Source organism: Aulostomus chinensis, chromosome 14 (assembly GCF_037954235.1).
Source record: "Aulostomus chinensis isolate RoL2024-O1b breed Wild chromosome 14, RoL_Achi_v1.0, whole genome shotgun sequence".
Lineage (NCBI taxonomy): Eukaryota > Metazoa > Chordata > Actinopteri > Syngnathiformes > Aulostomidae > Aulostomus > Aulostomus chinensis.
The window spans coordinates 23307561-23334941 of NC_141333.1; the positions used below are offsets into that span (position 1 = coordinate 23307561).

Sequence of the window (27381 nt, forward strand, 5' to 3'; positions counted from 1 at the left end):
CAAAGGTTTCAACTATCAAACTATTTTCCTGCAAAATTGTTGGGCACATTGATTTGACGCAGCACCTCAAACTTCAGCTCTCATGCACCACTGAGAAGAGGTGAGAATCCATCCTCGTTTCTTGCTCTGGGGAGGACGAACAACAGGTGTATTTCTCCAAAAAAAAAAAGGTGGTGGGTTCCTTTAAATAATTCAAAATGCTGTGAACAAGGCATGATGGGAGTTGTTTTTTCAGACCTGCTCTTGCTGGCTGAATTTGACGCCTCCACCAAGTGCTCTGAAGACAAATATTTTATATTGCCTTACGTTTATGACCACATTAAAGCATGGCAACAGCTCTGAGCTGCGTGTCATGTAGCACATATCCTCTGACAAACTGTTAATCTTTTCCCGCTCCTGCGGGAAAGACAATAATGTCCAGAGACATTTGGGTGACAAACACATTGGACAGGAATTACATGGCAATGCAGGGAACGGTTGCCGTCTGGGACATCTGGTTCTGTCACTGCTCAGTCACTCCAATGCAGATGTTGTATCTCAAGGCGTGGTCTGCTGATCACTTGTTAATGCGCTGCTCTCTTTCTGTCGGCTCTGTCTCGCGTTGTTGACTCCGATGAAGATCCATCTCCTCTCTGGACTTCAGGAATATCGGGAATGCTCTTCATGACCTACCTACTGGTGTGGGATCTGTGTGCTGTAGCGACCACATCTTTCTATCAATTTTGCTGTCTTTCTTTCCATCTTTTTACAGTATTGTGATTTTTGTAATGATATTTGATGAATCCGTCGTCACTCCAAGGCCAAAGCTAGAAAATAAAACAAAGGAGCCTAAAGCGATTGATGAATGAAACAAATAAGTTTTGTTATGGATGAAATGATTTTTTTTTTTTTTAATGTTCAATTTCAAAAAGGTTTCTAATAAAGTAGCAGCCCCCCCATGTTTTATTGGAGGCTCTTTGAGAATCCAAGTTGATCGTGACTGTTAATCCCTTCTTTCTGGACATGGATCTGGCAAAGCAAACAGCCAAAATCTGAATCATCTGAAGATGATCCATGATGAGATGTTTTCATCGGCCTAAAGTTGTACACACAGTGTCTCCCGGATATCCGGTCTGGTTGAGCCATTTCACACGATTTTTGCAACTCATTCCATCCGTCCATTTGTCCCCTTGTATAAATGTTTCTATCGCCTGTACAGCGTCACCGCCAGCACCTCCATCTCTGCCTCAGTGCCTGGATGACTGGATGTTTGTGTTGATGTTGTCACATGACAGCAGTTCCGCCTCTCAGAACCAGGAAGTGAGGAGGTGCTTAGTGGGGAGGGAGCTGCTGGGCTCATAAAACAAGGTAACAGCTCCTTGCAATCTCTAGCTCTGCTAGTATACAAATACAGTAAGTTGAGGTTTTTATTTATTTATTTATTTATTTTAAAGGCGGTGGCTAAGTTTTTATGTTGGTAATGTCATCACTATACTTGTTTGCTACGCGCTTCCTGTCCGGTGGAGCTAGCAGTGGATAGCGATAGCTTCGGAAAGCTAGCAGCAGCAGCAGCGGCAGCGGCAGCAGCAGCGCTGGTGGTGAGCGAGGTTAGAAGGTTAACATGAAAACGCCTGTTTTATACTTTAGTCTAGCAATAGAAGATCTGATAATCTAGTTCATCCTCGTCGGAGGCGTCTCAGGTTACTCTGAGTGGATGCTACCGGCCGCTAATGTCCCGTATTTACCTTTAGGAGAGGGCTTGAAGTGCTAACATGCACAACCTAGCAAAAATGTAAATTGGGATGCCTGAAAACACGCCACAAACAAGTCTCTCAAGAGCCACAAATTGATTGATATGGATGTTGTAGCTGTCTTTTTAAATAATAATGACCAGATAAATGACAACCTCTGTCAATGACTCAGAATGGCAAAATAACATAGACAGGATTTAAGTAAAAACTGTAATTCACACAAGCTCATAACTGTGTTTATCCATGTTTTTGTCCCGCTTGGCCACAGTAATGATGATATCTGCTCTTGTTTGCATGCCAGCATCCAGCATGACAGCCATCAAACATGCCCTCCAGAGGGACATCTTCACACCCAACGACGAGCGTCTCCTCGGCATTGTTAATGTTTGCAAGGCGGGCAAGAAAAAGAAGAACTGCTTCCTTTGCGCCACAGGTGTGTGGGGACTAACCCTAGGAATGACGGCAGTGGCTGGATATTATCTGTATTAATCTGGTCTCTTGATTCCAGTCACCACGGAGAGGCCCGTGCAGGTGAAAGTGGTTAAGGTGAAGAAATCCGACAAAGGTGACTTTTACAAGAGACAGCTCACCTGGGAGCTCCGAGATCTGACTGAAGTAGATGCCAAAGATGCGAGCAAGGTCAGAGAAGTATCGTGGAGGGAGATGTCGAATTAATGACATCATTATGGAGAAGTGTGACATCACTGCGTTCACGCTGCAGTCAAATCAGAGGCCTAAAAAAACAGAACACGTTCCAGATCGGTGGGTGATCTTGACCAACCACCACAAAAACTGAAAAGAAAAAGAATGAAATGTCAAAAAAAGTTTTTACAACAATCGTGTTCTTACCATGAAGGATGAAGGTTGTCTTTTCAAACTCGGAACTCATTTTTTGATGAAGGCAACATTAATGGAGAGGTTGTTTATTTTACCTGACTGTTCAGCAATAGCTGATCTTTTGTAGAATTGGAATTATGAGTGTATTTACTTCCCTGTGACAACCTTCAGATGACATGAAGCTTCTCCCTCTTTCGGTACTGTGTATGTTTTATGGATCAGGAAAATCCAGAATTTGACCTTCACTTTGAGAAGGTGTACCGGTGGGTGGCGAGCAGCACCGCCGAAAAGAACTCCTTCATCTCCTGCATCTGGAAGCTGAACCAGCGCTACCTGAGGAAGAAGGTGGAGTTTGTGAATGTCAGTCCTCAGTTGCTGGAAGGTGCGGAAACAGTTCTAACACCAGTTAATTCTATGGGTGTCTTTTTCTCTTGATGCAACAGGCTGATTGTGTACTGGTGGTTTGTGTCGGCTTTTGGTTTATTTGATTTATTAATCACATGTTTCAAGTATTCAAACCTCTTCTCTGTATCCTGCTTAGTGTTTTGCCTTCCTGTGTTAAATTCTTCTTTATTCTCACTTTTCTCTCTGAAACTCTCTCTGGCCAGAACTTCCTAAAGCGGAAGGTTGGTAGGACTTAACTCCCTCCCTCCCTCACTCCCTCCCTCCCTCACTCCTCTCCATTGTTGTTCCATTACCTCGAAATGCCATCCTCATTAGAGACCTCCACCCCCCCCCCAACACCCCGACCCCCCCTGTAAATTCTTACTAAAGAAGGATGGGCATAAGTCATTATTTGATTTTGCAGTCGCCATAACACACATTGAGGTCACATTGTTACTTCACTCCTTACCTCCTTGCTTCATGTTCATTTCACTTTAATTCCTAAAATGATTTACTGACATGTTCATTTTACTGTTTAATTTTATTTATATATATATATATATATATATATATATATATATATATATATATATATATATATATATATATATATATATATATATATATATATATTATACCTAACATTGTCACCAGAGTTCAGTTCTTTCTTCATCTCACAATGATCAGCCACAAAAATGCAGCTACATCTGTCTGATCGAGGGATTTCAAACTAGACACAGTTTTTTTTCTTTCTTACTTCCACTTGGATTTCTCCTGATGTTTCGGAGTAGCTGTAGTTTGAGAAGCTTTCACTCAAACTCACCGTGTCCTCATACTTGACTTTTTACTTTGGATTTACACCCGTCTTGATTTAAGACGTATTTTTTTTCAGTAACAAACATCTCCTCAGTTGAAATGATTGAAAATCTCCTTCACCATCGCTGAAAGTGTTAATGTCCCCGCTGTCTTCACAAGAGGTCCATAAAACATATTGGAAGATACCAGAATGTGTCTTGAAGTGAATGTTGCTCACGTCATCCACATTCATCTCCATCTCTTCTCCTGGGAGCAGAGTCAGTGCCCAGCGGGGAGAGCCAGAGTGTTGCCGGGGGCGACGAGGATGCCCTGGATGACTACCAGGAGCTGAGCACACGTGAAGAGCAGGACATTGAGAGCATGATGGAGATGTGCGAGTACGCCATCTCCAATGCTGAGGCTTTTGCTGAGCAGCTGTCCAGAGAGCTGCAGGTTCTAGATGGGGTGAGCGGAAGAAATGAAATCTGTTTGTTTATTTCTGGTTTTTAAAGTCTTTCATCTTAAAATTCAACTGCATTTATTTTTCATTGTAAGGCGAATATTCAGTCCATCATGGCGTCCGAGAAGCAGGTGAATATCCTGATGCAGCTGCTGGATGAGGCCCTCGGGGAGGTGGACACCATCGAGGGCAAGCTGAGCAGCTACGAGGAGATGCTCCAGAGTGTCAAGGAGCAGATGGACCAGATCTCCCAGAGCAACCGCCTCATCCAAATCAGCAACACCAACAACGGCAAACTGCTGGATGAGATCCAGTTCTTAGTGGTCAGGAACAATCCTTTCTATGTTCACTCAACAAGTACAAGTATGTGGTACCATACTGACAGTGTCAGCTCCTGAAATACTGCTATCTGAGCTCCTTGATTTTACTGATGTCCTGCACATTAAGGAAAAACAGAAATCAAAAGGAAGAAAGTTTTGCACCGCAGCGATACACCAGTAAGTTTTGCACCGCAGCGATGCACCAGTAAGTTTTGCACCGCAGCGATGCACCAGTAAGTTTTGCACCGCAGCGATGCACCAGTAAGTTTTGCACCGCAGCGATGCACCAGTAAGTTTTGCACCGCAGCGATGCACCAGTAAGTTTTGCACCGCAGCGATACACCAGTAAGTTTTGCACCGCAGCGATACACCTTTAAGTTTTGCACCGCAGCGATACACCAGTAAGTTTTGCACCGCAGCGATACACCAGTAAGTTTTGCACCGCAGCGATACACCAGTAAGTTTTGCACCGCAGCGATGCACCAGTAAGTTTTGCACCGCAGCGATGCACCAGTAAGTTTTGCACCGCAGCGATACACCAGTAAGTTTTGCACCGCAGCGATACACCAGTAAGTTTTGCACCGCAGCGATGCACCAGTAAGTTTTGCACCGCAGCGATGCACCAGTAAGTTTTGCACCGCAGCGATACACCAGTAAGTTTTGCACCGCAGCGATGCACCAGTAAGTTTTGCACCGCAGCGATGCACCAGTAAGTTTTGCACCGCAGCGATGCACCAGTAAGTTTTGCACCGCAGCGATACACCAGTAAGTTTTGCACCGCAGCGATACACCAGTAAGTTTTGCACCGCAGCGATGCACCAGTAAGTTTTGCACCGCAGCGATGCACCAGTAAGTTTTGCACCGCAGCGATACACCAGTAAGTTTTGCACCGCAGCGATGCACCAGTAAGTTTTGCACCGCAGCGATGCACCAGTAAGTTTTGCACCGCAGCGATACACCAGTAAGTTTTGCACCACAGCGATGCATCACCCAAGCAACTCACAGTTTGTTGTCTTGATCCCACAAAAGTGTTTTTTCCCCTGCTCGACATCTCTGTGACTTCAGAAGCCTGAAAAATACGACGGTGCACTTTTAGCTCGCAGCTAATTGGGAGTCACTACTAAGAACAACAAAACTGTCCAAAATGACAGTTTAATTATTGTTTATTATATCATCACACTTGCAACTCTCCTTTTAATGCTTTTGGATTTGACTTACTGACGGCTCCATGATTCCTCATGCAGAACTACATGGACCTGTCAAAGGGACACATCCGGGCCCTGCAGGATGGAGACTTGACCTCCCCAAAAGGTATTGAGGCCTGCATCAACGCTGCTGAGGCTCTGCTGCAGTGCATGAACGTTTCCCTCCGACCAGGTGCGTTATTTTGAACTTGTTATTCTTTACATGCTGATTCTCTGAATCCATACCTACTTAGGTGAGTTATTCCCTTCTACAGGCCATGATAAGCTGATGGCGGTGAAGCAGCAACAGCACCTGTTCACAGAGCTGAGAGATACCTTCGCTCGTCGCCTCACCAACCACCTCAACAATGTCTTTGTTCACCAGGTAACAGGCCAAACATCAACACAAAGATAGAACTGGTTTGGAAGCAGATGCAGTACTCTACCACGTACTCCCAGCTTATTTTCTTACGTTTCTGCTGTTGTCTTTGTGTCTCTGGTTCTGAAATGTACAGAGGTTGAATACACCAAAAAGTATGCTGTCACTCAGTGCTTCAGTTTTACTGAAGCAGCGGCTGTGTGTTTGGAAAGCAATAGAAAGACAGTGTTTCAATGAAGGTGATTAGATGAGTCTCTTTTTGAAAATTCCACTCATATTCTTGTTTACATGCTACAGTGCAAAATCAGAAGAACGGCTGAAGAAGCCCAGCCACAGCACAGCCCTTCGTTCCACGGCAACCTGTAGAATTTGACCTGAAACCTTTTTTGTCTTGTTGAGTCTGGCACATTTAATGTTTTCAATAATGCAAAAAACTTGGTTGAGAGATGAGTTTGTGACTTTAACTGGAAGGTGGACCAGCGCCATAAGTCAATTTGACTGATGTACGGGTCACAAAAATGCAGCGAAAACTCTGGCCATGGTGGTGATAAGGAGATGATGTTTGTGTGAATACTCCCCATATCTCTACTCCATCGGTGCTTTCTCCAGTTATCACTTCACGTCTCGTTCAGGTTAAGGTTGTTAGCAGAGCTGTTTCTGTGACAGTCTTATTCGGAATGTTGTTGTCATCGGATGTACATCAGAATATTGCCGCCCTGTAAACGCAGCCTGAGGCGATGTGTGTCAAACCTTGTGGTTTATGTTCGCGCGTGCCTGAGACTTAGATGAAGATGTAGCTTTCCTGCTTGTACTGTAAGTAAAGAAGTCAGGAATGATGTGTTTCAGCAGGTGCAAGGGCCAGACCGCTTGTCCTCTCACACTTTATGGTGAGTCCGCTGGGCCATGAAGCGCTGCACTCTCTCCTGATTGTCCTCCAGGCTCACTGTTGCGCTCTCTTTAGCTGTGACTCTCTTCCTGGGCTTCCTCCTGTCGTTTCCTTCTCTGTGTTGCTCCCCCTGAATCATCCCACTCTGCTCTCTGTCTCTGTGTCAGTTCAACCACTTCAGTCACTTCAAAATGACCATCCCTCAGTTCTATAGGTCCTCCTGTCTGTCACTTCCAGTGAGTACCCTCACAGCACCCCCCGGCCCCTCTCTGCTAATGTTTGACACGGCCCAGGTCTTCCTCCACAGCACATTTTCATGCATGGGCTATGTTTCTAACAGTTTAACACCATCTCATCTGATCTCAAAGCTGGAGGGGCGCCTCCTGCTTCACCCCCTGTCACCACTCGGTGAAGGGTGTTTCATGTTTGAGTGCTAACCATGGCTTTGTTGAAGAAGCTTTCATATCGTAACACACATTCTTGTGCCTGTCTGCTCTGCGTGCATGTGTCTTGTAGTGCAACCATTAGAGACTGAACAAGCGTAACACTGAAATGAAAAGAGAAGGACATGGGTATGCCAGTAAGAGATCTGTGTCTGAACAAGCTTGTCAGTGAGCACAGCTGCAGATATGTTGGACTTAATTTACCTTGAAAACATGCCAGCAAGTGTTGGTGGCAGGAACCAAGGTAAATCTTCCTAATGAGTGGTGTGGTAACAGAAGTACAGGATGGGCTTTGTATGTGTCTTTATTTTTAAGTACGTCGCTGATTGTGTCCTGGCTTTGTCTCATCCAGGGCCACGACCAGAGCTCCACGCTGTCCCAGCACACAGCCGAGCTGACCCTGCCCAAACACAGCCTACTCCACCGGGACCTCCTGCGCTACGCAAAACTCATGGAGTGGCTGAAGAACACCCACAGGGAGAAGTACGAGGGCCTCTCCAGGGTCAGTACTCTTAAGAACCCTCAACACTCAGGCTACAACCTCACCAAGGTTTTACTTCCAAACCCATAACCTGAAATATGTTTGCATCCACGCAACTCCAGCCTTTTCAAAGCCTGAAAACACACCAGATGTTTCCGAACTCTGTTGTTGCCGTGTTGTGATGACTGGAGGTGTGAAACAGCAGACCTCTGAACACAATGACGTGGTCACTCTAAGCTGACGGGGCGAGCAGATGGCCCAGAAATGTTGGCATATCACGAGACTCTTTCCTGGCACAGTTGACATCAGCTTCGACTATCACAGCTTAATTTGGCGTGGATAAGGAACTACAGACGTCGCTGCCTTGTTGTCTGTGTTAGGAGCTTTTTATTAGTGTGAAGACTTCTGCTCTGATCAAGGCACTACAGCCTCGCTCCAACAAACGTTATTTACACATGGGAAACTCCCAGCAGACTGCTAAAGCTTGTGTACTATACGGCCCAGTTGTTTCTGACAAGTCCAGGACGCTGCCACCATTGTCCTGCGTCCTGATTACATCACAACACTGAGTACAGAGCCAAAACTGAACGATCTTGTCAATGCCATTTTCTACCCACTTGTGCCACTGTTAGTAGTTTCACTTCGTCATTGGCCGAAGCCAAGACATCCCTGGTATTAATTTTCCTTCTCAAATATTTTATGGAACTGACCACAGAATAGACGCACTGCGTCCTGTTCACACCGACACGCACATGAACGGCATAAAATATGTAATAATAATAATAACAAAATACATTTTATGCTTAAGTGCTTTTCAAGAAACTAAAACACACTTTATAGAAAATGGTGAAACCCTTTATAACATGAGGCGGCTCGGTGGAGCAGCGGTCCTCACTGTGGCCCCCCAGCAAGAAGGTTGTGGGTGGAGCCCCGGCTCCATCACGGGGTCTTTCTGTGTGAGTCTCCATGTTCTCCCTGTTCCTGCTGGGTTCTCTCTGGTACTCCGGCTTCCTCCACAGTCCAAAGACATCAAGAGGGACCAGGTTAATCCAGACTCTAAATTGACCGTAGGCATGGCTGGGAGGGCCAATGGTTGTCTGTCTCTATGTGTTGGCCCTGCCATGGCCTGGTGACCTGTCCAGGGGGAAGGCTGCTGGGATAGGCTCCACCCCCACCACCCTCAACAAGATAAGCAGTAGAAAATGGATGGATGGATTGTCATAGAAATAAGTATGTAGTGGTTTCAGGTGTGAGGCTGTAAATGTAAATTAATTCAAATATGGCGCCTGAAAACTCTTATATGGAAAGAGAATTTGTAATCTTCAAAACTCTGGTTTTCTCCCTTTTTTCCCCAGACCTACGTCGACTATATGAGCAGACTGTATGAAAGGGAAATCAAAGACTTCTTTGAGGTTGCCAAGATAAAGATGGCGGGTACAACCAAGGAGGCGAAGGGCAAGTTTGGTAAGACTCACTGGACTGCAGGAAAGTGTTTGTCCCTTTATGTGTGTTGAGTTTTTGTCTTTAGTTCCCCGCCTGTGAGATGAGTGGTTCGTTTAAATGTGTGTGATCATAACCATTTAATAACACCAGTGTTTGGGGATGCATGTTGAAGCATTCCGCATCTGTTGTTCTGTCTGTTTATTTATATTGCACCATTGCAGAGAGCCTAATGCAAAAGTCACATAAATATCGACACGAGCCCTGAATCCTTCACAGCCTTCTGCCCACCTCGCCTCTCCCCAAAGACATCTCTTATTTAACGTGTGCTGCTCGTTACACTGTGATGATGACGTCTGCTCTGCCCTCTGTATAATGCCCTCATATGCAAATTCCTCTAATCCTTCTAAAATCTCAGTAGACCGTTTGGTTGAATTCTGGTTTTTGGCATTGTTTATGACAATAGAAATCTGCTTTTCTTAGCTTTTCCTTCTGAAAACAAAAGAAGAATTTGTTTTCCAAAGGTTTTATCTGAGCTATCTAACATCTAGCCTCCTCGCCCCTCCCATGCTGCATGTCTGGAGCCTAACCTCTCTCTTTCTTTGATGCCTGCCTTTCTAACTGGCTGCAGCCACCCTTCCGCGGAAAGAGAGTGCACTCAAACAGGAAACGGAAAGTAAGTATGACACCAGGGTAGAGCCATTATCCACTATCAATGACCCACTCTGCTTTTCACCACCGTGCCCTCCGTAACTGCACTGAAAAGATCCTTTGCTCTATCTGAAACCAGTGCACTTAATGCTCATCGGTGTTCCTTTTTGGCTTGTGTTGTTCTATCTACAAATGTATCCTGCTGTATCATTCATTTCCATTAAAGTTATCCATTAGTATCTAAAGGATTGACTTCTTTTTTTAAATGCTGTGATAACTGACCTAGATGTGCTGGTGAGTTTAGTAAAGGTCAGAAGACGTGTTGATTTGAAAGTTTGTCAGCCCTGATCCCTTATTTCACTCATCATGGAGCTGAATCACGGTGTGTTTGCTGTACGTAGGTCTTCACGGCAGCTCTGGGAAGCTCACAGGCTCCACCTCAAGTTTGAACAAGCTGACGGTGCAGGGGTCCAACAGTCGGCGCTCCCAGTCGTCCTCACTGCTGGACATGGGCAACATGTCGGCCTCCGACCTGGACGTGGCTGACAGGACCAAGTTTGACAAGGTGACACTCCCACAGATTCTATCAAACCGTTACGTGTGGGATGGAAGGCAGTCCCCGGGTCCGTATAGTCGTTTTTGTTCAACTTTCCAATGAAAAGCAGGTGTTAAAAATGGCAGCTTTTGTTTTCAGAGTACTGTGCCCTTGCTGTTCGCCAGTTATGAGTGATGCCTTGTGGACTCTGGGCCGGACGTTGTGCATGTGTTGATGCAATATTTCTTTTGTCAGATATTTGAGCAGGTCCTCAGCGAGCTGGAGCCGTTGTGTCTGGCAGAGCAAGACTTCATCAGCAAGTTCTTCAAGCTGCAGCAGCACCCAACGGTCACGCCTCCTCTTGCTCAGGTGAGTGTGTGGTCTCGCAGTGGAAGGAGCGGCATTATCAAGTTGCCTTGTAAGGGGGCGCCCCGGTGGCACATTGCTTAAATGCATACCACATTGGCCAAGGCTGCGCAGGGAACCAGGGAATCGACTCCGGCCCAGGGTCCTATTCTGCATGTCATCCCTCCTCATGTCATTTCTTCACTGTAACTATCTTTAATAAAAAGACTAAAAAAAAAAAATTATATTTCAAAAAAGAAAAGTTGCCATGTGGTCTGGAGTAACCTGAAGTGTCAAGGGAGCAATCCAGTAGAAGAAGTGTGGTGGCTCCCTAGACAGCATGAAATAGTACAGCAATAAGAGATGAGCCCCAGATGGTTGATACATGTCAGCAGGTATTAAACATTCATGGTGATGTATATCTGTTGCCCTGTCAGCCTGAAACAGAGGAATTTGATGGTGGCACACAGTCGAGAATGCCTCCCCAGGGGGAACACAGACACTCCTTGTCATCAGAGTGAGTAGCAACACATCATCAGCTGCAGTAGCTTCGCTGTGAATGTTTGCATGCGTCAAGGGCCCGTGTCCACCAGAGCCGTCGGTTCTTCTGGCTGAAAACACCAAATGCTCTCCTGCAGAAGTTCAGCTGTGTTTGACAGAACTTTGGAGAATACAGAATTGTTTGCTCAACAGAAAAATGTCAGCACCAGCTACTTCCTACTGTCCTCGCCGTGGGACAAATACGGACTGAGCCGCGGAGGAGAAAAGACAGACTGCCAGGTTGTATGGGATCATGAGGTTTTGACGAGTTCAGTTGTCCTGTTCTTGCGCTCCTCCAATGCGGCCTTTGTCCAGCTCCTCCTCACCTGTGATCGGATGTCTGACAAGTGCTGCTTTTTACACCAAAGTTAAACATTTTTAATCTGTAGGAGATTAGAAACAATACGCTGCTAGCATTTGTGGCGTAGCATAAAACCCAGCACTCCCATTGAATACAATTTAAAAAAGACAAACTGGCTGCAGGAACAAGGACTCTGGTGGACGCAGGGCCTAAGGCCAGAAATAGTTTTCGGATGCATAACCTTCCTGCTCCTTTTCTCCGTCTGGTCCCCCTCTTCCTCACACCTGAAGTAAAGACATGGTGCGGCTGATGATGAACAAAATCTTCCAGAGCATCGAGACAGAACTCAACAGCCTCATCGCTTTAGGAGACAAGATTGACAGCTTCAACTCTCTGTACATGCTGGTGAAGATGAGTCACCACGTGTGGACAGCTGAAAACGTCGACCCCGCCTCTTACCTCAGCACGACTTTGGGAAACGTGCTGGTCACTGTCAAGAGAAACTTCGATAAATGCATTGTGAGTAATGAAAGTCTTCTGGTTATCACATGCTTGGCTGGGCTCCGGTGTGTTTGGTGATGAGTTTCCTAAATATCTGCTTTTTTTTCTTGTCGCAGTCCGGTCAGATCAGACAGATGGAGGAGGTGAAGATTTCAAAGAAAACTAAAGTTGGTATCCTGCTGTTTGTCACTGGCTTTGAGGAGTTTGCTGAGCTGGCAGAGACTATCTTCCGTAACGCAGAGCGGCGAGGAGACCTGGATAAAGCTTATGTAAAACTCATCAGGGCTGTCTTCATGAATGGTGAGAACTCTGGCACAGGCGCGGGTGGGCTGTCCTGCCGATGTGACACCCAGGAACAGAGGGTCTCCCTCACATGTGATGTTCTTAAAAAGTGTGTGTTGCCTCTGAAATGCTCACTAGCAGGAATCTTCAGCTTAAAAGTGCGCTTTTCACTTCTGCACCTCTCTTTGTGACTCCAGAATACTGACAGAATGTGTATATTTAGCCTGAAGCTAATGGTTACCATGGCCACCGACTACGAACAGCAGCAAAACTGTCCAAAAGCTTGTGTTCGCAAACGTGTCGTTCAGTATAATCCACATCTTCTTTATCCAGCTTTGTGTTTAGTCATCAGCAGACACTTGGATTTAAGATCAAAAACGAATCATATTTTGATGTGTAATTCTGGACCTTCATCGCTCGGTCACGGTAGCTGTGAGTGGGACCAACTGGCGACTTCACTAGAACCGACTCACTCGCCCTCGTTCATTGTCGCGTCAAAGAGGAAGTTTTAAAGTACATTTAGCTGAAGTCGCGGCGTTTGTGGCTAGCCGAGCGTGCAGCTAGTTAGAGGAGACACCGATTATACTGGACAATGATGTTTGAGAGTTTGTAGACGCACCTTTTTGGACAGTTTTGATGTGGGTTTTAATAAGATTCGAGCCAAATATACATGGCCGACTCTGGAATCTGAAAGATGTGGAGACACAAGACATCTATTAGTGATTATATTCACAAGTTTAGTTCATGTGTACACAAAGGAGGCAAAGCCTGATGGCCATTTTAGACTCACTGCTCCTGACATCTGTTGTTTACCTCTTGTAACATTGAAGTCTTTACAATCTTGGATGATTGACGGCTTGCCAGTTGTACAAGAGATGTTGGGTGCAGAAACTTAATTAATAGTTAATAGTCATCAGAATTGTCTTTCTTTTGGTCTGTAAGACTAAGACTAAATCATGTTTTTAAAAAAAACAAAAAACAAAACCTTGAATGAATGGGGCCCAACATTCTAATGATGAAGTGTCTTCCCAGTGGAGAAGGTTGCCAATGAAAGCCAGAAGACGCCACGGGATGTTGTGATGATGGAGAATTTCCACCACATCTTTTCAACACTGTCCCGTCTGAAGATCTCCTGCCTGGACGCAGAGAGGCGGGAGGCCAAACACAAATACACCGACCACCTGCAGTGCTACGTTATCAACTCCCTGGGCCAGCCTCTGGAAAAACTCAACGTAAGGTCCAAGTGTGCGCGTGGTGACCAAATCAAAGCCTTTTAAATCACACCATCAGACCATGTGACTTAGCGGCTGGCGTATTTGTGTCAGCATCGGTTAACTGTTGTCAATCCCTTGCAGCATTTCTTCGAGGGAGTTGAAGCCCGCGTTGCTCAGGGCATCCGAGAGGAGGAGGTGAGCTATCAGCTGGCCTTCAACAAACAAGAACTGCGCAAAGTTATCAAGGAGTACCCCGGCAAAGAGGTTAAAAAGGGACTGGACAACCTGTACAAGAAGGTGGACAAGCATCTGTGTGAAGAAGAGAGTCTGCTACAGGTGAGGAATGTAGCTCGCACCCCGAGACTCGGCCCAGTAGTGGCCCGTTTCCCCTCTGCTTTCTGAACTGGTATTTTCCTGATTTTCTCCGCCAGGTCGTATGGCACTCCATGCAAGACGAGTTCATTCGTCAGTACAAGCACTTTGAAGATTTGATTGGCAGATGCTATCCTGGCTCTGGGATCACCATGGAGTTCACCATCCAGGACATGTTGGAGTATTTTTCCAGCATTGCCCAGTCTCATTAGTGCTGGGTTTTGCTGGTGGTCCACTACTGCCTCCCTCTGGCTGAAGCCTGCTCTCAAGCTCCCTTGTTTTGCTGTCTTGACAAACTGTGTAATTGTACAGCCGTCTTTGTGAGGACTGATTAGATTTCTTTTTCCACCATTCCCGTGCGGATGTTTTGTACAGACAACAGGATCTCGTTGCTTTGAGCTGCAACACTACGTAGTTTATTGTGTATCAGACTCATTTTTATTGATTTCTTGATGCCGCGTGTCCTTAATAAAGCTGCACTTGCCAACCCATGTGAATCTGGTCTCGTGCTGTGAGGAGTGTGTACTACCGACACAGACACCGTCCGATGAGGTTCAAATTGACAACTGAAACCAAAGTCAGTGATTAGTCGGGGGGGGGGGGGGGTCACACAACCATTTGCCCCCTCAAATTCCAATAAACCGCCATCAGTCAGTCGCTGTCTTCTCTCCAGTGCTGTGCGCTGATGACGTCATCGCGTGTGCGTGGGGCGTTAGAACGCATAACTTCTCACCAAATTCAACAATGCTTCCTTGTGCACAAAAGTCTGACTGGGATCCAAGACGACACATTTAATTTAGAGTATTGGCGCTTTCAGCAACATTGATGTCGTCTCGACTTCACCATAGACTCTCATCAACCTCTCCTTATCGCAGCGGGCGGTCTCAAATCTGGCGCTACGGGCTGTAAACATATCTTATTAAACAGATCTTATTAAACCGCAGCCACCGACACATATCTGTTATAACGTGTTCATTAAAGTGCGCAGGTATGTTTTGTTCTGTGACGACACACGGCAAATATCTGTGAAGACTCCGCCTCCACCCCGGACGCCGCCGGTTCCTAAAACAAACCGCCCCAGATGTTGCGGGGCCCCTCGCTAACTTCCATGGTGACCAATACAAACCGGAGACGGTCGGCGCTTATTTCAAACGTCTTTCAAGCTGTAACGGCGAGCAGTGTTCTCGCCCCGAGCAAGGTAAGTCCCCTCAAAGCTGAGAGTTTGCTAACGTAATGGCATAAACATTAATTACACTTCTCTTAGAAGTACGCAGCCTCGTAGCTAACCAGGCTTCGTACTTTAGGCTTGTGGGCTAGCTAACGTTAGCTTACTAGCGTAACATCGCTGATTGTAAAGTTAAAAAATGCCATATTTGCGTCTTGGCTACATACTTTAAGCTTAGAGGTGAATTCACAACGTGCCTGACCAGCACACTTGGCGGTGGCTGTATTTTAAACATCTTTATTGCGTGATGACAAGCATGAACACCAGCGCGGGGAGGAAGTTCGTTAATCTGAGGAAGCGTCTGGATCAACTGGGCTACCGACAACCACTGGGAATAGAGTCACTGCCGCTAGTGGAGAGACTTTTCAGGTGAGACCTTTAACCCGATGCACCTGCTGCCCTCGGTCCCGCCCGGTCCGTCTCTACCCGTGTGATGCAGGACTATCCCTGACCTCTGTATGTTGTAGCGATCTGGTCCACACAACCGAGAGCCTGCGCAATGCCAAACTGTCAGCAGAGAAGGCTCAGAAAGAAAGCGCAAACTCGGACGTGCCCCTGGAGCCATATAAGACAGAGAATGCCCGGCTGGTCCAGGAGAACAACACGCTTCACCTCGAGCTTCTGAAACAGAGGGAGGACCATCTTAATGTGACCAGAAGTAAGTTGTGCTGACCAGCTCAGGCTCTCTCACTCCGCAGGCTCCCCGGCTTTTTTCTGTAAATCCCTATCTGTTCCAGAGCTGGAGAGCAACATCCGAAAACTGGACCATGAGACATCCGACTTGAAGTTTTTAAACAATCAATATGCACACAAGATCCGCTGCTTGGAGAAGGATGGTAAAGCCAAAGCTGAGTGCATCCAGCAGTTGCAGGAGAAGAACATGCAGGCTGTGGTGCGGACGCCAGGTAACACTGGGGGTCTGACGAAGCTCAGAGTGATATTTTACCTGCTGCGTCTTCTGATGATGAGAAGTTTTGGCTTTTACAAGTTTCCTGGACTTTTTCCTCATTTTCTCACTAATTTAATCTATAGTTTAGCATTTGATGATAGATCAGTGTTTGTGTTTGCACTGTAATGACAGTTATGAGGTGACAAAGTGGTTTTTTTTCTGGGATTGAATCAACTCAGAGTTCAGGTTTAGACTCAGTTTGATAACCCTCCTTTCTGTTATTAACTGGTGTGCAGTGCAGTTGCAGCTTGTGTCTTGCGTGGCTTGCGCTGACACCGGTGCTGCCGTGTACTCACATTTATCTTGGCCTCAAAATGTTTAAATCTTGAGGCCAAAATATAAGTCACCCCCCCCCATTTAGTTGTTTTGACACCCTCTAGAAAACAAGTTAGATTTTCTTGTGTCCCAAAAAATAAATGAATGGAGTGATAATGTAATTTGTGGCCACTCTGGGCCTCTGTAGATTTGTGCCAGTCAAACTGTTGATAAATCTCCTGATTTCATCTCTGGCACACTTTGACAGGTGGTAAAAAGCGCAGCATCCCCTTCAGACGTCAGAGAATGGATATCGATGAGCTCATGCCTCCGCCTTCTACATCGGCGTATCCAGTGTCCCAACCTGATGAGCCCTATGTAGCTGACCTCCTGCAGCTGGCAGACAGAAGGTTGGCATCTCAGGCGACAGCTGGACTGCATCACTGGCTGAGGCAGCTTCAGGACAAACATGTTGATTGCAGATGCTCCGATTTAATGCGTTCAACATCTGTTTGTTTCGCTCTCATTTCTGCAGGATTCTTGAGCTTCAGGAAGAAATAGTTTCACTCAGATTGGAGCTGGAACATTCTCATGAATGTATAAAACACTTGCATACTCAAGTAAGTTCATGAGAAATTGCTACAATTGCAGCATGTTAAACATTTTCTTGGAGGTGGTGTCCTTCTTGATATGTTTTGTAGGTGGAAGAGAGGGACAAAGAGATTCAGCGTCTGAACTGTGTGCTTGAAGGAGGGCGACCTCAAGATGTCATTTCTCTGGAGGCTCAGAACATCAGCAACGAGAAACTCATCGCCCACCTGAACCTTCAGGTAAGATCAGCAGTCATGACACACCCCGTGTTTGTATACCCAATAGGAAACGTTAGGCATACTGCATAAGAGTGCTGTGTTTTTGGAGGCCAGACGTTTGCATCACCATCAACTCCGACCAAAAGTCAGGTTTTTTTTTTTTCTTAAACACTGGATTCCATCCATCGTCATCTTCCGCTTATTCCTGACTAGTAAGGGTCACGGGGGGGGGGGGGGGGGGCTGGAGCCTATCCCAGCGTCAACGGGTGAGAGGCGGGGTTCACCCTGGACAGGTCGCCAGTCCATCACAGGGCCAACATACAGAGACGAACAACCATTCACACTCACAGTCACACCTACGGTCAATTTAGAGTATCAATCAGCCTCGTCCCCTCTTGATGTCTTTGGACTGTGGGAGGAAGCTGGAGTACCAGAGAGAACCCACACAGGAACAGGGAGAACATGGAGACTCACACAGAAAGATCCCGCGCCCGAGCCGGGACTCAAACCCGGAAGCTTCTTGCTGTGAGGCCACAGTGAGGACCACTGCACCACCGTGCTGCCTTAAAAACTGGATTTTTGCAGAAAATCAAACAAATCCATGTGACTTCCATGTTTGTTCAGCTCACCTTCAGGATGCAGTCGTTGGAATTATGAAGCTAACGTCGCACTTTGCACAAACTAGGCTACGGACACATGACCTCGCCTTTACCACAACCAGCCTCAGACTTCTTCCTTTTAACTTCATGTTAAACTTAAACACCCATCAAGAATCTGACGGTGAGACAAGAATTTGCACTGTGACTCCAGCAGTGCCTTGATTGATTGATCTTTTTAATTTCTAAATGTGTTCAAAAAGAAATATTATAGAACAAAAACTAGTATAGAATGGGAATAGTTCATAAGAGTCATGTGCTGTAGAAAAATTGTCCAACAATTTGTTAAATCCATTTTTAATGCGGCGACACGGTGGTGCAGTGGTCAGCACTGTCGCCTCACAGCAAGAAGATTGTAGGTCCGAGCCCCGGCTCGGGCACGGGGTCTTTCTGTGTGGAGTCTGCGTGTTCTCCCTGTGTGTTGGAGCTGCCATCATAAAAAGGGCTGGAGCACCGACTAAAATGTTAAACTGATGGAGGAAAAAGTAGACACAGCCATCTGTTAAGGTTGACCGGCATGCACACACACGAATGAGCAGGGCAAGCGGTCATTTATTGATTTGCTACACCTGGTAAGTGACAACCACGCCCTGTCTCCAGGCAACCAGATCAGCTGAGAGCACAAACAATCACAGCATTCAACACTGTGCCTGCATGGGTTCTCTCTGGTACTCGCTTCTTAAGACATGCGATTGGGGACGAGGCTGATTGATTCTCTAAATTGACTGTAGGTGTGACTGAGTGTGAATGGTTGTCTGTCTACATGTGTTGGCCCTGTGATGGACTGGCGACCTGTCCAGGGTGAACCCCGCCTCTCGCTCGTATCCACTGGGATAGGCTCCACCCCCCTGCGACCCTTAATAGGAATAAGCGGAAGACAATGGATGGATGGATTTTTTTAATGCTCATTACTTTTACTTTATTTCATTTAAGTTACCCTTACATGAAACTGCAATGAATGAGTAATAGAAATAAACTGAGTCTCTTGTTAAGTGACAAGGAAATAAAAACTTGGATGACCCATAATTTCCTTTTATTAAACTCTGACAAAACTGAAGTTATTGTGCTGGGCCCAAAACACCTTTGGAACACCCTGTCTGATGAGACAGGTACCCTGGAGGCATCACCCTGGTCCCCAGCACTACCATAAGGAACCTAGGAGTTCTCTAAGATCGGGATCTGTCCTTTAACTCCCACATTAAACAAATCTCCAGGACTGCTTTCTTTCATTTACATAACATCGCTAAGATCAGACACATCCTGGCTCAAAAGGATGCAGAAATTTTCCTGGCTGGATTTCTGCAACTCCCTCCTACCAGGCTGGACCAGTAGGTCCCTAAAGACTCTCCAGCTGGTCCAGAACGCTGTTGCCCGCATGTTGACTAAGAACTGGTAGCAGAGACCAGGTCTCTCCTGGACTGCCTCTCTGCATGGCTCCCTGTCAAATTCAGAATAGAATTCAAAATTCTTCTTCTACCATCAAAGTCCTCAACAGTCAGGCTCCTTCATCCCTGACAGAGCTCCTAGTCCCCTATGATCCAGCTAGAACCCTTCACTCCCAGGATACAGGGTTCCTGCTGGTTCTTAGAGTTCTAACAGTAGAATGGAGCCAGAGCCTTCAGCTATCAGGCTCCCCTCTTGTGGAACCATCTCCCAGTTTCAGTCCAGGACCCTGACCCCCTCTCTAGGTTTAAGAGCAGACTTAAGACCTTCCTTGTTGATCAGACTTATAGTCAGGACTGCTTAGGCTGGCCCTTAGATCTGCTGCTATAGGCTCAGACTGCTGGGGATCTCCCATGGTGCACTGGGCTTCTCTCTCCTCCTCCTATACTCATACAGTACGTGTTACTAACTCGTCTTCTTTTCCGGAGCCTTCGGGCTCCCTGCGTCCCAGATGCTGCTGGAGGAGGCTACAGAGCTGAAGAGGCTCAAGCTGCCACCCGTAGCTCCACCTGCTCACGTCCCCGTCTGTCCATCAGTCTCTCTCTCTTTATCTCTGTCCCACTCTTTCCTTCTGCATATCTGTTGTCCTCCATTATCTGTCTTTGTTTCTGCCCTGCTCTCCTTCTCTCTTTCCCCCCAACCAGTCAAGGCAGACCTCCGTCCCCACTGATCCTGGATCTGCTCCATGTTCCTGCCTGTTAAAAGGAAGGTTTTGGTGGCTGCTGTTGCAGGATGTGCTGCTGATGGAGAATTGTTGGGTGGAGGTTCATTGGAGGATTGAGGTGCTGGACCTGCTCTACTTGGAAAGAGTCAGGAGATCACATTTGTTGGGATTTGGCGCTGTAGAAATAAAACTGACTTGACAGTAAATTCATCATCTCATCCATTCCACAAGCTCACCACCATTTTGACATGCACAAAGCGTGCAGATACACTGCATCAGAGACCACCTCGTCAAGGAGGTTTCAGTCTGATTGTTTTGATCCGCATCTTAATTGATCTGTGTTCACACCCCAAGAGAGTAAATGAACTTAATGAGACTTGAACAACTGTCGCTCTGCATGAAACCCACAGTCACTGCCCTCTCCACTGCTTACTGACGATTGAATTGTGGTGCACAGATCGAGCACTTGCAGGAGACCAACAGCAGACTGGAGCAGAGGGTTGAAGAACTACAGCAGAAGAAGAAGGACGCCACCAGCGAGATGGCCAGTCTCTCGTTAAAGAACCACGAGCTGTGTGAGGAGCTGACACATATAGACGACCTCGCCAAGAAGCTGGAGATGGATAGAGAGCAGGTGTTGGAAACTGCAGACCTGGAATTGCAAGAAGCTAAAGTGAGAATATAAGAAAACATCAAATGAAGTACATTTACAAGCACATCCCAAGTTCTGCCAAAAATAACGAAAAAGTCCCCTTTTCCTTTCCAGAAAGAAATTCAAAGGAAACAGAAAACCATTGAAGACTTGAATGATATTATTACAAAACTTAGACAGGTATGTGCGGTGGATGCTACCCACAGTATTTGTTCAACATGGAAAGTGTAATTCATTGCAGTACATTCATTTACACCAGTTTGTCACGTTGTGCAGATTTCCTTCATTTAAAAAAGTAATGTCGTGGTTCCTCTCGGGCTTTGGTCATTCAGGAGCAGTCCGGCAGGGACTTTGAGGAGGATCACCTGAGAGATCAGATGGCTGAGCTCAAAGAGCAGAACGTGAAAATGGAGGGACTGGTGAATTTCCTGGAGGAGGAGAAAAAGAGGCTGCAGGAAAAAATGGAGAAAATGATGGCAGCCGGTATGAATGCGTTTGATATCCATCAACCGTTGAGTCCAATTTGGCTGATATGGCAAAATGTAATGTCTGTATAATCTGTGCTATAAAAAAGTTTAGATTATCACATTTTGACCATTCTGAAATATAAAGAATTAAAACAAATATACACACACACACACACATACATACATATGTGAGGTTAAGGAAAGAGTGATAAAATAAATTATTAGCCTAAGGATGTTACTTTTAGTCTGTAGAAGACAAAGGGACTTCATTGAAACGGGGCAGTTATAAAATACCTGCAGATACTGATGACGTGACAGTTTTATCGTGCCGCTCTAGTACTTTTAGCAGTTTTATTGTAGTGATGTCACTGATGAATGAATGATGCTGTTGTCTAGAAAAAGACCTGGTGCTGGAGTTGGAGGCCATGCGCATGAAATATGGGGTTTGTGGACGGGAACGCTCGCCATCACGCCTGGATGCTTATGTCAAGAGTCTGGAGGAGGAGAGGGATTACTATCGCCACGAGGCTGAACAATACAAACGAGCCAAAGGGGCTGGCGGCCTGGATTCAAGCCCCAGTCTCAGTCCTGGCAGGGTTCCTGGGTCCAGAGTAGTCCAGGTACGAGAAGACTCAGTTAATATCTTCTGATAGGCATTTGTCATAAAATCGAGGCACAAAGTTTATAATTTCCTCCAAATTTTAGGGAAGTGTGGTAGCAATGGAGCAGGCAGCTTTGTTAAGACAAAAAGAAGAGTATAAAGCTCTTGAGGTGCAGTTTGAGGAGACCAGGATGGAGCTGGAGAACTCACTGAGTGCCCTCACTGCTGAGAGAGACCGCTTCAGAAACCAGTTTCTACAGGTGCGTGGCGGGAACAATGTAACTCCAGCTGCTTGTGCTGTTCTATAACATGACAAATGCTCTTGCTAACTCAGGCACAAGAGGAGTTAAAGGAGGCCCGGCGCACAGACATGTCAGCTGACCTCTCGAAAGTCAGGGAGGAAGTCAGGCAGGCGGAAAAGGAAAGAGACGCGCTGATGGAGAGATTACAGGTTGGTTGCAGTGAAATAGCTGCTCTGGTGCACGTCATTACTCTGCATCATCTAGACCATGAATTGGTGAACGTTACAATACCACGTGACATAAAGACTGGCAGACGGACTTTTATTGGATAATTGCTAATTCAGCCAGTGTTTTGAATTTGCAATTGAATTTGTGAGTGTCTCTGTTTATTTGTCTTCGTACTGTCATGTCTTCGTACTGTCAGGGAGTTTCCTTACTTGGATCCACATGTTTTACAGGTAATCCAGACTTCATCTCTGGCATACAGGCAGGAAGTGGAGATGAGGATTCTTGACCTGGAGAAAACTGTTGAGAGCGTAAGATATCCTGAATTACTGACTCAGCTCGCTCCTGCATGCACACGAGGGCGTGAAACTTCCACGTCTGCCTTTCAAGCAGTCAGATTAATCAGACAAAAGGGTGGAGTCTACATCCAGTATGTGGAGCACTGGTTGTGATGGAGTTACTTCCCGCCCTCTTCAGAGTTGGACCAAGTTGTCTACTGCAGCAGCAGCATTGAACAGCTGCTCTTGTTTGTGGCTGATGGTGTCTGCAGCTCTGCTAGTGCTAGTCTCTGATGATGTGCTCCATGCTCATCTCACAAATGTAGATGATAGATTAGATTAAGAAGGAAAAAAAAGCTTGTGACTTCTGCTTTTATGAAGATGAACTGCAAGATAAGTCACTGTCAGCTGAGAGAAGTGATGAAGTGTGCGACGGTGTTATCTGTTTCCAGTAAACCAGAAGTGGACGTGGCCTTGACTTAACTTTATTTTCATTGTCCTTGTTGTTTTTTGATTTTAAAACTCAGTTTTAATGAACTCTCTGGACGCCACCTCTGCCAGCCTTTCACTGTTGGACATTGAAGAATCTGCAGCAATCCCTCCCTCCCTCCCTCTGGTTCATGTTTGTGAACGTGCTGGCCAGGGTTGTGTCCATCGTCACGCAGCGACAAGCAGTGTATCGCTTTCTGTTCACAGTTATTGATACTGGGATTTTCTGGACATTTTAAAAATTGTGTTTGGGTGTCATCTCTGCTCATCTGAAATCTTATCCAGATCTGGGTGCATCCTGAGCTGAACGCCACCTTTTGTCTTTCCGTCAAGGTCATGTTGGTGATTAGAGAAAAGGGATTTGAGACACTTGTGAATCGATTCCGAATCTGTAACATCGTTGTACAAAGTTATTGTGTCTCTAATGGCTGCTTCACCTGTGACCCGGTGTCCTTGGTGTGCTGCTGTAGCTGGAGCAGGAGCGACTGGACCTGCATTCCCAGGCCACCCTGCTGAAGGAGAGCCTGCAGATGGTGGAGCAGGAGCTGAAGGCCCGCACTGCTGAACTGGCTCAGGAGACAGAGAAGGCAGCACACCAGGGGGCAGAGTGCAGTGCTCTCAGGTCTGTGTTCAAATAACTACACTGAGACGTGTAACGATACCCTCATATCCATGTATCGCCTCACTCTGCTGCAGAAAAATGGGAATTATTACATAATGTGATGGTAACACCCTTTTCTTCTCATCCATGATGTTGGTGCTGAATTCTATATTTGTCACTCGTTGGTCAGGCGGCTGATAAAGTTTCCTCTGTGCGTCTAAAGGCTGCTTCAGGAGCAGATGGAGCAGTCTCTGTCTGACGTCCAGCACAGGCTGTCGCTGAAGATGAGCGACCTGCATGCTGCTCACGAGCAGATTGAAAAACTGGAGGAGAGAATTGGTGAATATTTGTGGGCTTCAAGGACTGCTGCAGTTCTTTTTGTGCGTCTGTAACTTGTTTGTTTCCTTTGTGTGGTTTGTCTCCCTAGGGGAGCTGAGTCAGCAGATTTCCAGGCACAAGCAGGAAGTGTCTGGTCTTCAGATGTCCATCACTGCGCTGGATAAGGAGAAAGATGGTCTGCAAGATGATGTGGATCACAAGACCGAACAGCTGGTTGTTCTCCAGAAGGAGCTAAGCGTTAAGGTAGCAAAGAGTTACTGTGAAGCTCTGCCCAGTCAGGTGTTAGGTGAAGTCATACCACCCCAAACTATGGACAAGTTCTTTGTTCATCTGAAATGCGGGACACTAATGCAGCACCGTACTTTGGCAGGAAAAGACCCTTGAAGACGTGAGACTCACTATCACAAATATGGAAAGATCGCTAGCGTGAGTATTTCAGGGTCCGCTCGGCCCACTGAACCGCCACCGTAACGATGACGCGCTTGATAAGCTGATGTGACTTGTGTGGTGTGTCCTTGCAGTCAGATGCAGGGGGCGCTACATAGCCGTGAGAGGGAGATCGCCAGCCTCAGGAAACAGCTGGATGCCTCTCAGGAGGAGCTGGTGGGACTCAAAAGAGAGAAGGACATAACAACCCGAGAGAACAGGAGGCTGCAGGACGACCTGGCCACAATGACCAGAGAGAACCAAGTCAGTCATCAACCTCAGTCGAGTGCTTTTCCTCCGACGCGTAGTTCTGGACCGTTTTCAAAAGTGCTCTCATGTTTCTGTCTAGGCTGTACATGCAGAGATGGAAGAGGCTTTGCACAAGGGGGATGAGCTAAAACTGAGGGTCCACTCGTACATCAGCGAAGTATCTAGGATGGAGAAACTGATGGCCTCAAAGGCAAGAACCCTGCTGTTCACTCGGATAGCAGATGGTGCATGAAGTGGAGAGAGAGTCCACCTCCCTCTGCTACCCTCTGCCTTTGAGCTTTGCAACACTGTCAGTAAAACACCAGTCAGGGTTCCACCGGGTCTGCCAGCTGACTGTGAGGTGTCGGTCCACAGGAGCAGGAGAACAGGGACCTGCTGGAGCGCTTTCGAATGGCCCACATTGAGAGGGAGGACCGGGAGCAGAAATTGCAGCAGGCCGAAGACCTCAATAACTCCATCCGCCTGGAGCTTCTTTCTTCAGACTCTGAACGCAGGCGCCTGCGGGACGCCGTCAGCCACCAGGAGCAGGAAATGCAGCAGGTAGGGCAGTGGAGAAACGCATCAGCAGGGTTCACATGGTCATGAAAAACCTGGAAAGTTATGGCAATTTTCAGGCCTGAAAAGGCTTTTGAAAAAGCTTTTCTTTAAAAAAAAAAAAAAAAAAGGAAACATTATGGACATTTGCTTCACAAATACCTGAACATTGGATTTTATGGTACCGCTGAGAAAAATCTTGTTTTGTCAGTACTGATTCACTGTCATGTTTTATCAAATCACAAGTAAATCATTTTAATTAGTAAACTTTGGCAAGGATTTTCTAGGTCATTTTCCATGTGTAAATTGACTTTTCAGAGAATTTTTAGTCAGGAAATTTTTTCTGCTAAGTGTTGAAAAGTCATGGACGTGTACTGGTAAAAATGTGGATGGTCCCATTTGTGATTTTATTGAACATTTTGATTAAAGAGAAATGAAATGTTTGTGTTTCCAAGTGCGTTCAAGCCTTGAAGGCTTATGAGGCACAAGTGTCATCGCTGGTGCGTGAATTGTCCAAGACTGAGGTGGAGCTTGGTAAAGCCGGGGAGGAGAAGGCCGCTCTGCTGGCCGACCTGGCCTCAGTCAGGGAACTCTGTGTCAAACTGGACTCGGGCAAGGAACTGATGGCACGCCAGCTCACCGCCAAGAGCATGGACCTGGAGAGGGTGACAGGAGAACTGGAGGATGTGCGGTCAGAAGCAGAGCTGCTCAAGAAGCAGCTGGCTAGTGAAAGGTTGACGCTACGCAACCTCGAGACACTGCTGTCCTCCAACCGGCAGAAGGAGTTCCAAATCCACCTGACAGCCAGCGAGAAGGAGTCGGAGTTGAAGGTCCTACGTGACAGGCTCGCCCTGGCCGACAGCAAGATGTAAGACGCATTCACAGCAGTCGGCTGGTTTTTATGTTAGCATCTTTAGTGTAAATGGCTGATTTTGGATGGTTGGTTTGTGTTTATCCCCTCCAGTGCAGAACATACAAGGGAGGTAACCAACCTCCGGGGCAAAGTCTCCCAGCTGCACACGGAGATGGACGTCCTGAGGAGACAGTTGACCACGGAACGCTTTGAACGGTCAGCTAACCTGCTGAGCATTTTCACAACCATACAGTTGATAGTGTATCGTCCCAGAGTCCAGGGGGACCTCAACATCTGTCCTGCATGGACTGACCTGCTGTCCAAAACCCAGAGATGTTTAGTTTGTTGTATAAAACTAAGAGAAGCAAATATTGACAGTCAGTGCACTGAAACCTGAGAGAGGTTTGCATGTTTTTAAAGCAGTACGTAGTACATTGCTACAGATGTGGTTTTTTGTTTTGTTTTTGTTTTTTTGCTTGATCCACAGTGAAAAGGTTGTCTCTTGTTGCAGTGAAAGGGCCATTCAGGAGAGGAGAAGACAGGGTGTGTCCCTCTTGTCCCAGCGGAGCTCGTCTCCCCTCAGCGTCTCTGCCGGGTCTCATCATGTGTCCCATGAACACTCCGTACTGCGAACGCCTGAACGCTCCACTGCCGAGTCAGTAGACTGAAGTTTCTGGAAACTAACATGGCAAAGTAGTTTTGACTCTTTTGTTTTGTGGTTGCGTAAGAGGAACACCTCTTCAAACTGACACGATTGTTCCATCCCGACTGGCGGGTGAGATGGTGAGAGTTCAGAGAGCAATGGGACCTCTCGTTCCTGTTCAGAACTTTCTTGTGTGTAAACGGACAAAGTGAAGTTTTATTTTCAGCATCAGAGGTGATCGTCAGCTCCGCAACTCAGGAATAGAGGGGCTCGCTTCTACCACACTCCATCATAGCTTTCACTGTATTTACACGATGGAGAGGCCAGGCTGCACATGAAACCCTGAGTAACTGCTGTCTGTCCATCCTGAGGAACAGAGGCAGAGCCAGGCTCGGTCTGGTGACGCTGCTGCTGCTAACATGGGCACTCATGCTTACCTCTTCAAGTATGTCAGCTTCTCACTTCTCACTCTGTTACTCTGTCCACTCTCTGAGAGCATAACAGGGTCAGTGACCAACTCATGACTCTGCATTGAGCGTCAGATTGTTTCCTGGCAACTATCACCCAGAGGGAAGTGTTGCGTTCACACTGTCCTTCCGTGTATTATGGCTGATAACCTGTTTTTAAATGTTGTTTAAACTATTAAATTATTTTGGTAACAAAGCAAAACAAAGTGCATT

At 46.4% G+C, this 27381-nt stretch overlaps 2 protein-coding genes across 6 annotated transcripts; both read left to right on the forward strand.

The window, feature by feature from the left end:
- Nucleotides 1-1189: 1189 nt before the first annotated feature.
- Nucleotides 1190-14568, forward strand: exoc1 (exocyst complex component 1). Of its 4 annotated transcripts, none has more exons than XM_086224663.1 (20): nucleotides 1190-1347; nucleotides 2032-2163; nucleotides 2239-2369; nucleotides 2790-2949; nucleotides 3176-3193; nucleotides 4024-4211; nucleotides 4302-4529; nucleotides 5771-5903; nucleotides 5986-6095; nucleotides 7771-7920; nucleotides 9255-9363; nucleotides 9971-10015; nucleotides 10392-10555; nucleotides 10781-10894; nucleotides 11308-11387; nucleotides 12002-12230; nucleotides 12329-12512; nucleotides 13527-13726; nucleotides 13850-14044; nucleotides 14140-14568. In XM_086224663.1, the coding sequence occupies exons 2-20, from the start codon at nucleotides 2040-2042 to the stop codon at nucleotides 14290-14292; spliced, it is 2715 nt and encodes a 904-aa protein (XP_086080789.1). In that variant the 5' UTR covers nucleotides 1190-1347; nucleotides 2032-2039; the 3' UTR covers nucleotides 14293-14568. The 4 variants fall into 4 exon arrangements, with proteins under 4 accessions (XP_086080789.1, XP_086080792.1, XP_086080791.1 ...); XM_086224664.1 differs by having other exon boundaries at nucleotides 1290-1392; XM_086224666.1 differs by lacking the exon at nucleotides 9971-10015 and having other exon boundaries at nucleotides 1199-1347.
- Nucleotides 14569-14929: 361 nt separating this feature from the next.
- On the forward strand, nucleotides 14930-27360 carry cep135 (centrosomal protein 135). 2 transcript variants are annotated; one of them, XM_086224729.1, is made up of 24 exons: nucleotides 14930-15278; nucleotides 15561-15674; nucleotides 15773-15963; nucleotides 16043-16210; nucleotides 16778-16919; nucleotides 17045-17129; nucleotides 17211-17339; nucleotides 20539-20754; nucleotides 20830-20913; nucleotides 21066-21216; nucleotides 21597-21820; nucleotides 21906-22061; nucleotides 22136-22252; nucleotides 22502-22579; nucleotides 23506-23657; nucleotides 23860-23975; nucleotides 24064-24218; nucleotides 24346-24401; nucleotides 24497-24665; nucleotides 24751-24861; nucleotides 25026-25211; nucleotides 25661-26073; nucleotides 26170-26274; nucleotides 26570-27360. In XM_086224729.1, exons 2-24 carry the CDS (start codon nucleotides 15562-15564, stop codon nucleotides 26724-26726), a joined length of 3474 nt encoding a protein of 1157 aa, XP_086080855.1. In that variant the 5' UTR covers nucleotides 14930-15278; nucleotide 15561; the 3' UTR covers nucleotides 26727-27360. The 2 variants fall into 2 exon arrangements, with proteins under 2 accessions (XP_086080855.1, XP_086080856.1); XM_086224730.1 differs by having other exon boundaries at nucleotides 14932-15278; nucleotides 20848-20913.
- Nucleotides 27361-27381: the final 21 nt, after the last annotated feature.

Bases quoted from the DNA above. Each gene is read 5' to 3' on its own strand.
- exoc1 (XM_086224663.1), top strand. From the start codon at position 2,040: ATGACAGCCATCAAACATGCCCTCCAGAGGGACATCTTCACACCCAAC. The intron at 6,096-7,770 runs GTAACAGGCCAA...TGTCTCATCCAG, and splicing joins ACAATGTCTTTGTTCACCAG to GGCCACGACCAGAGCTCCAC. The intron at 13,727-13,849 runs GTAAGGTCCAAG...AATCCCTTGCAG, and splicing joins AGCCTCTGGAAAAACTCAAC to CATTTCTTCGAGGGAGTTGA.
- cep135 (XM_086224729.1), top strand. From the start codon at position 15,562: ATGAACACCAGCGCGGGGAGGAAGTTCGTTAATCTGAGGAAGCGTCTG. The intron at 26,074-26,169 runs GTAAGACGCATT...TATCCCCTCCAG, and splicing joins GCCCTGGCCGACAGCAAGAT to TGCAGAACATACAAGGGAGG. The intron at 26,275-26,569 runs GTCAGCTAACCT...CTCTTGTTGCAG, and splicing joins ACCACGGAACGCTTTGAACG to TGAAAGGGCCATTCAGGAGA.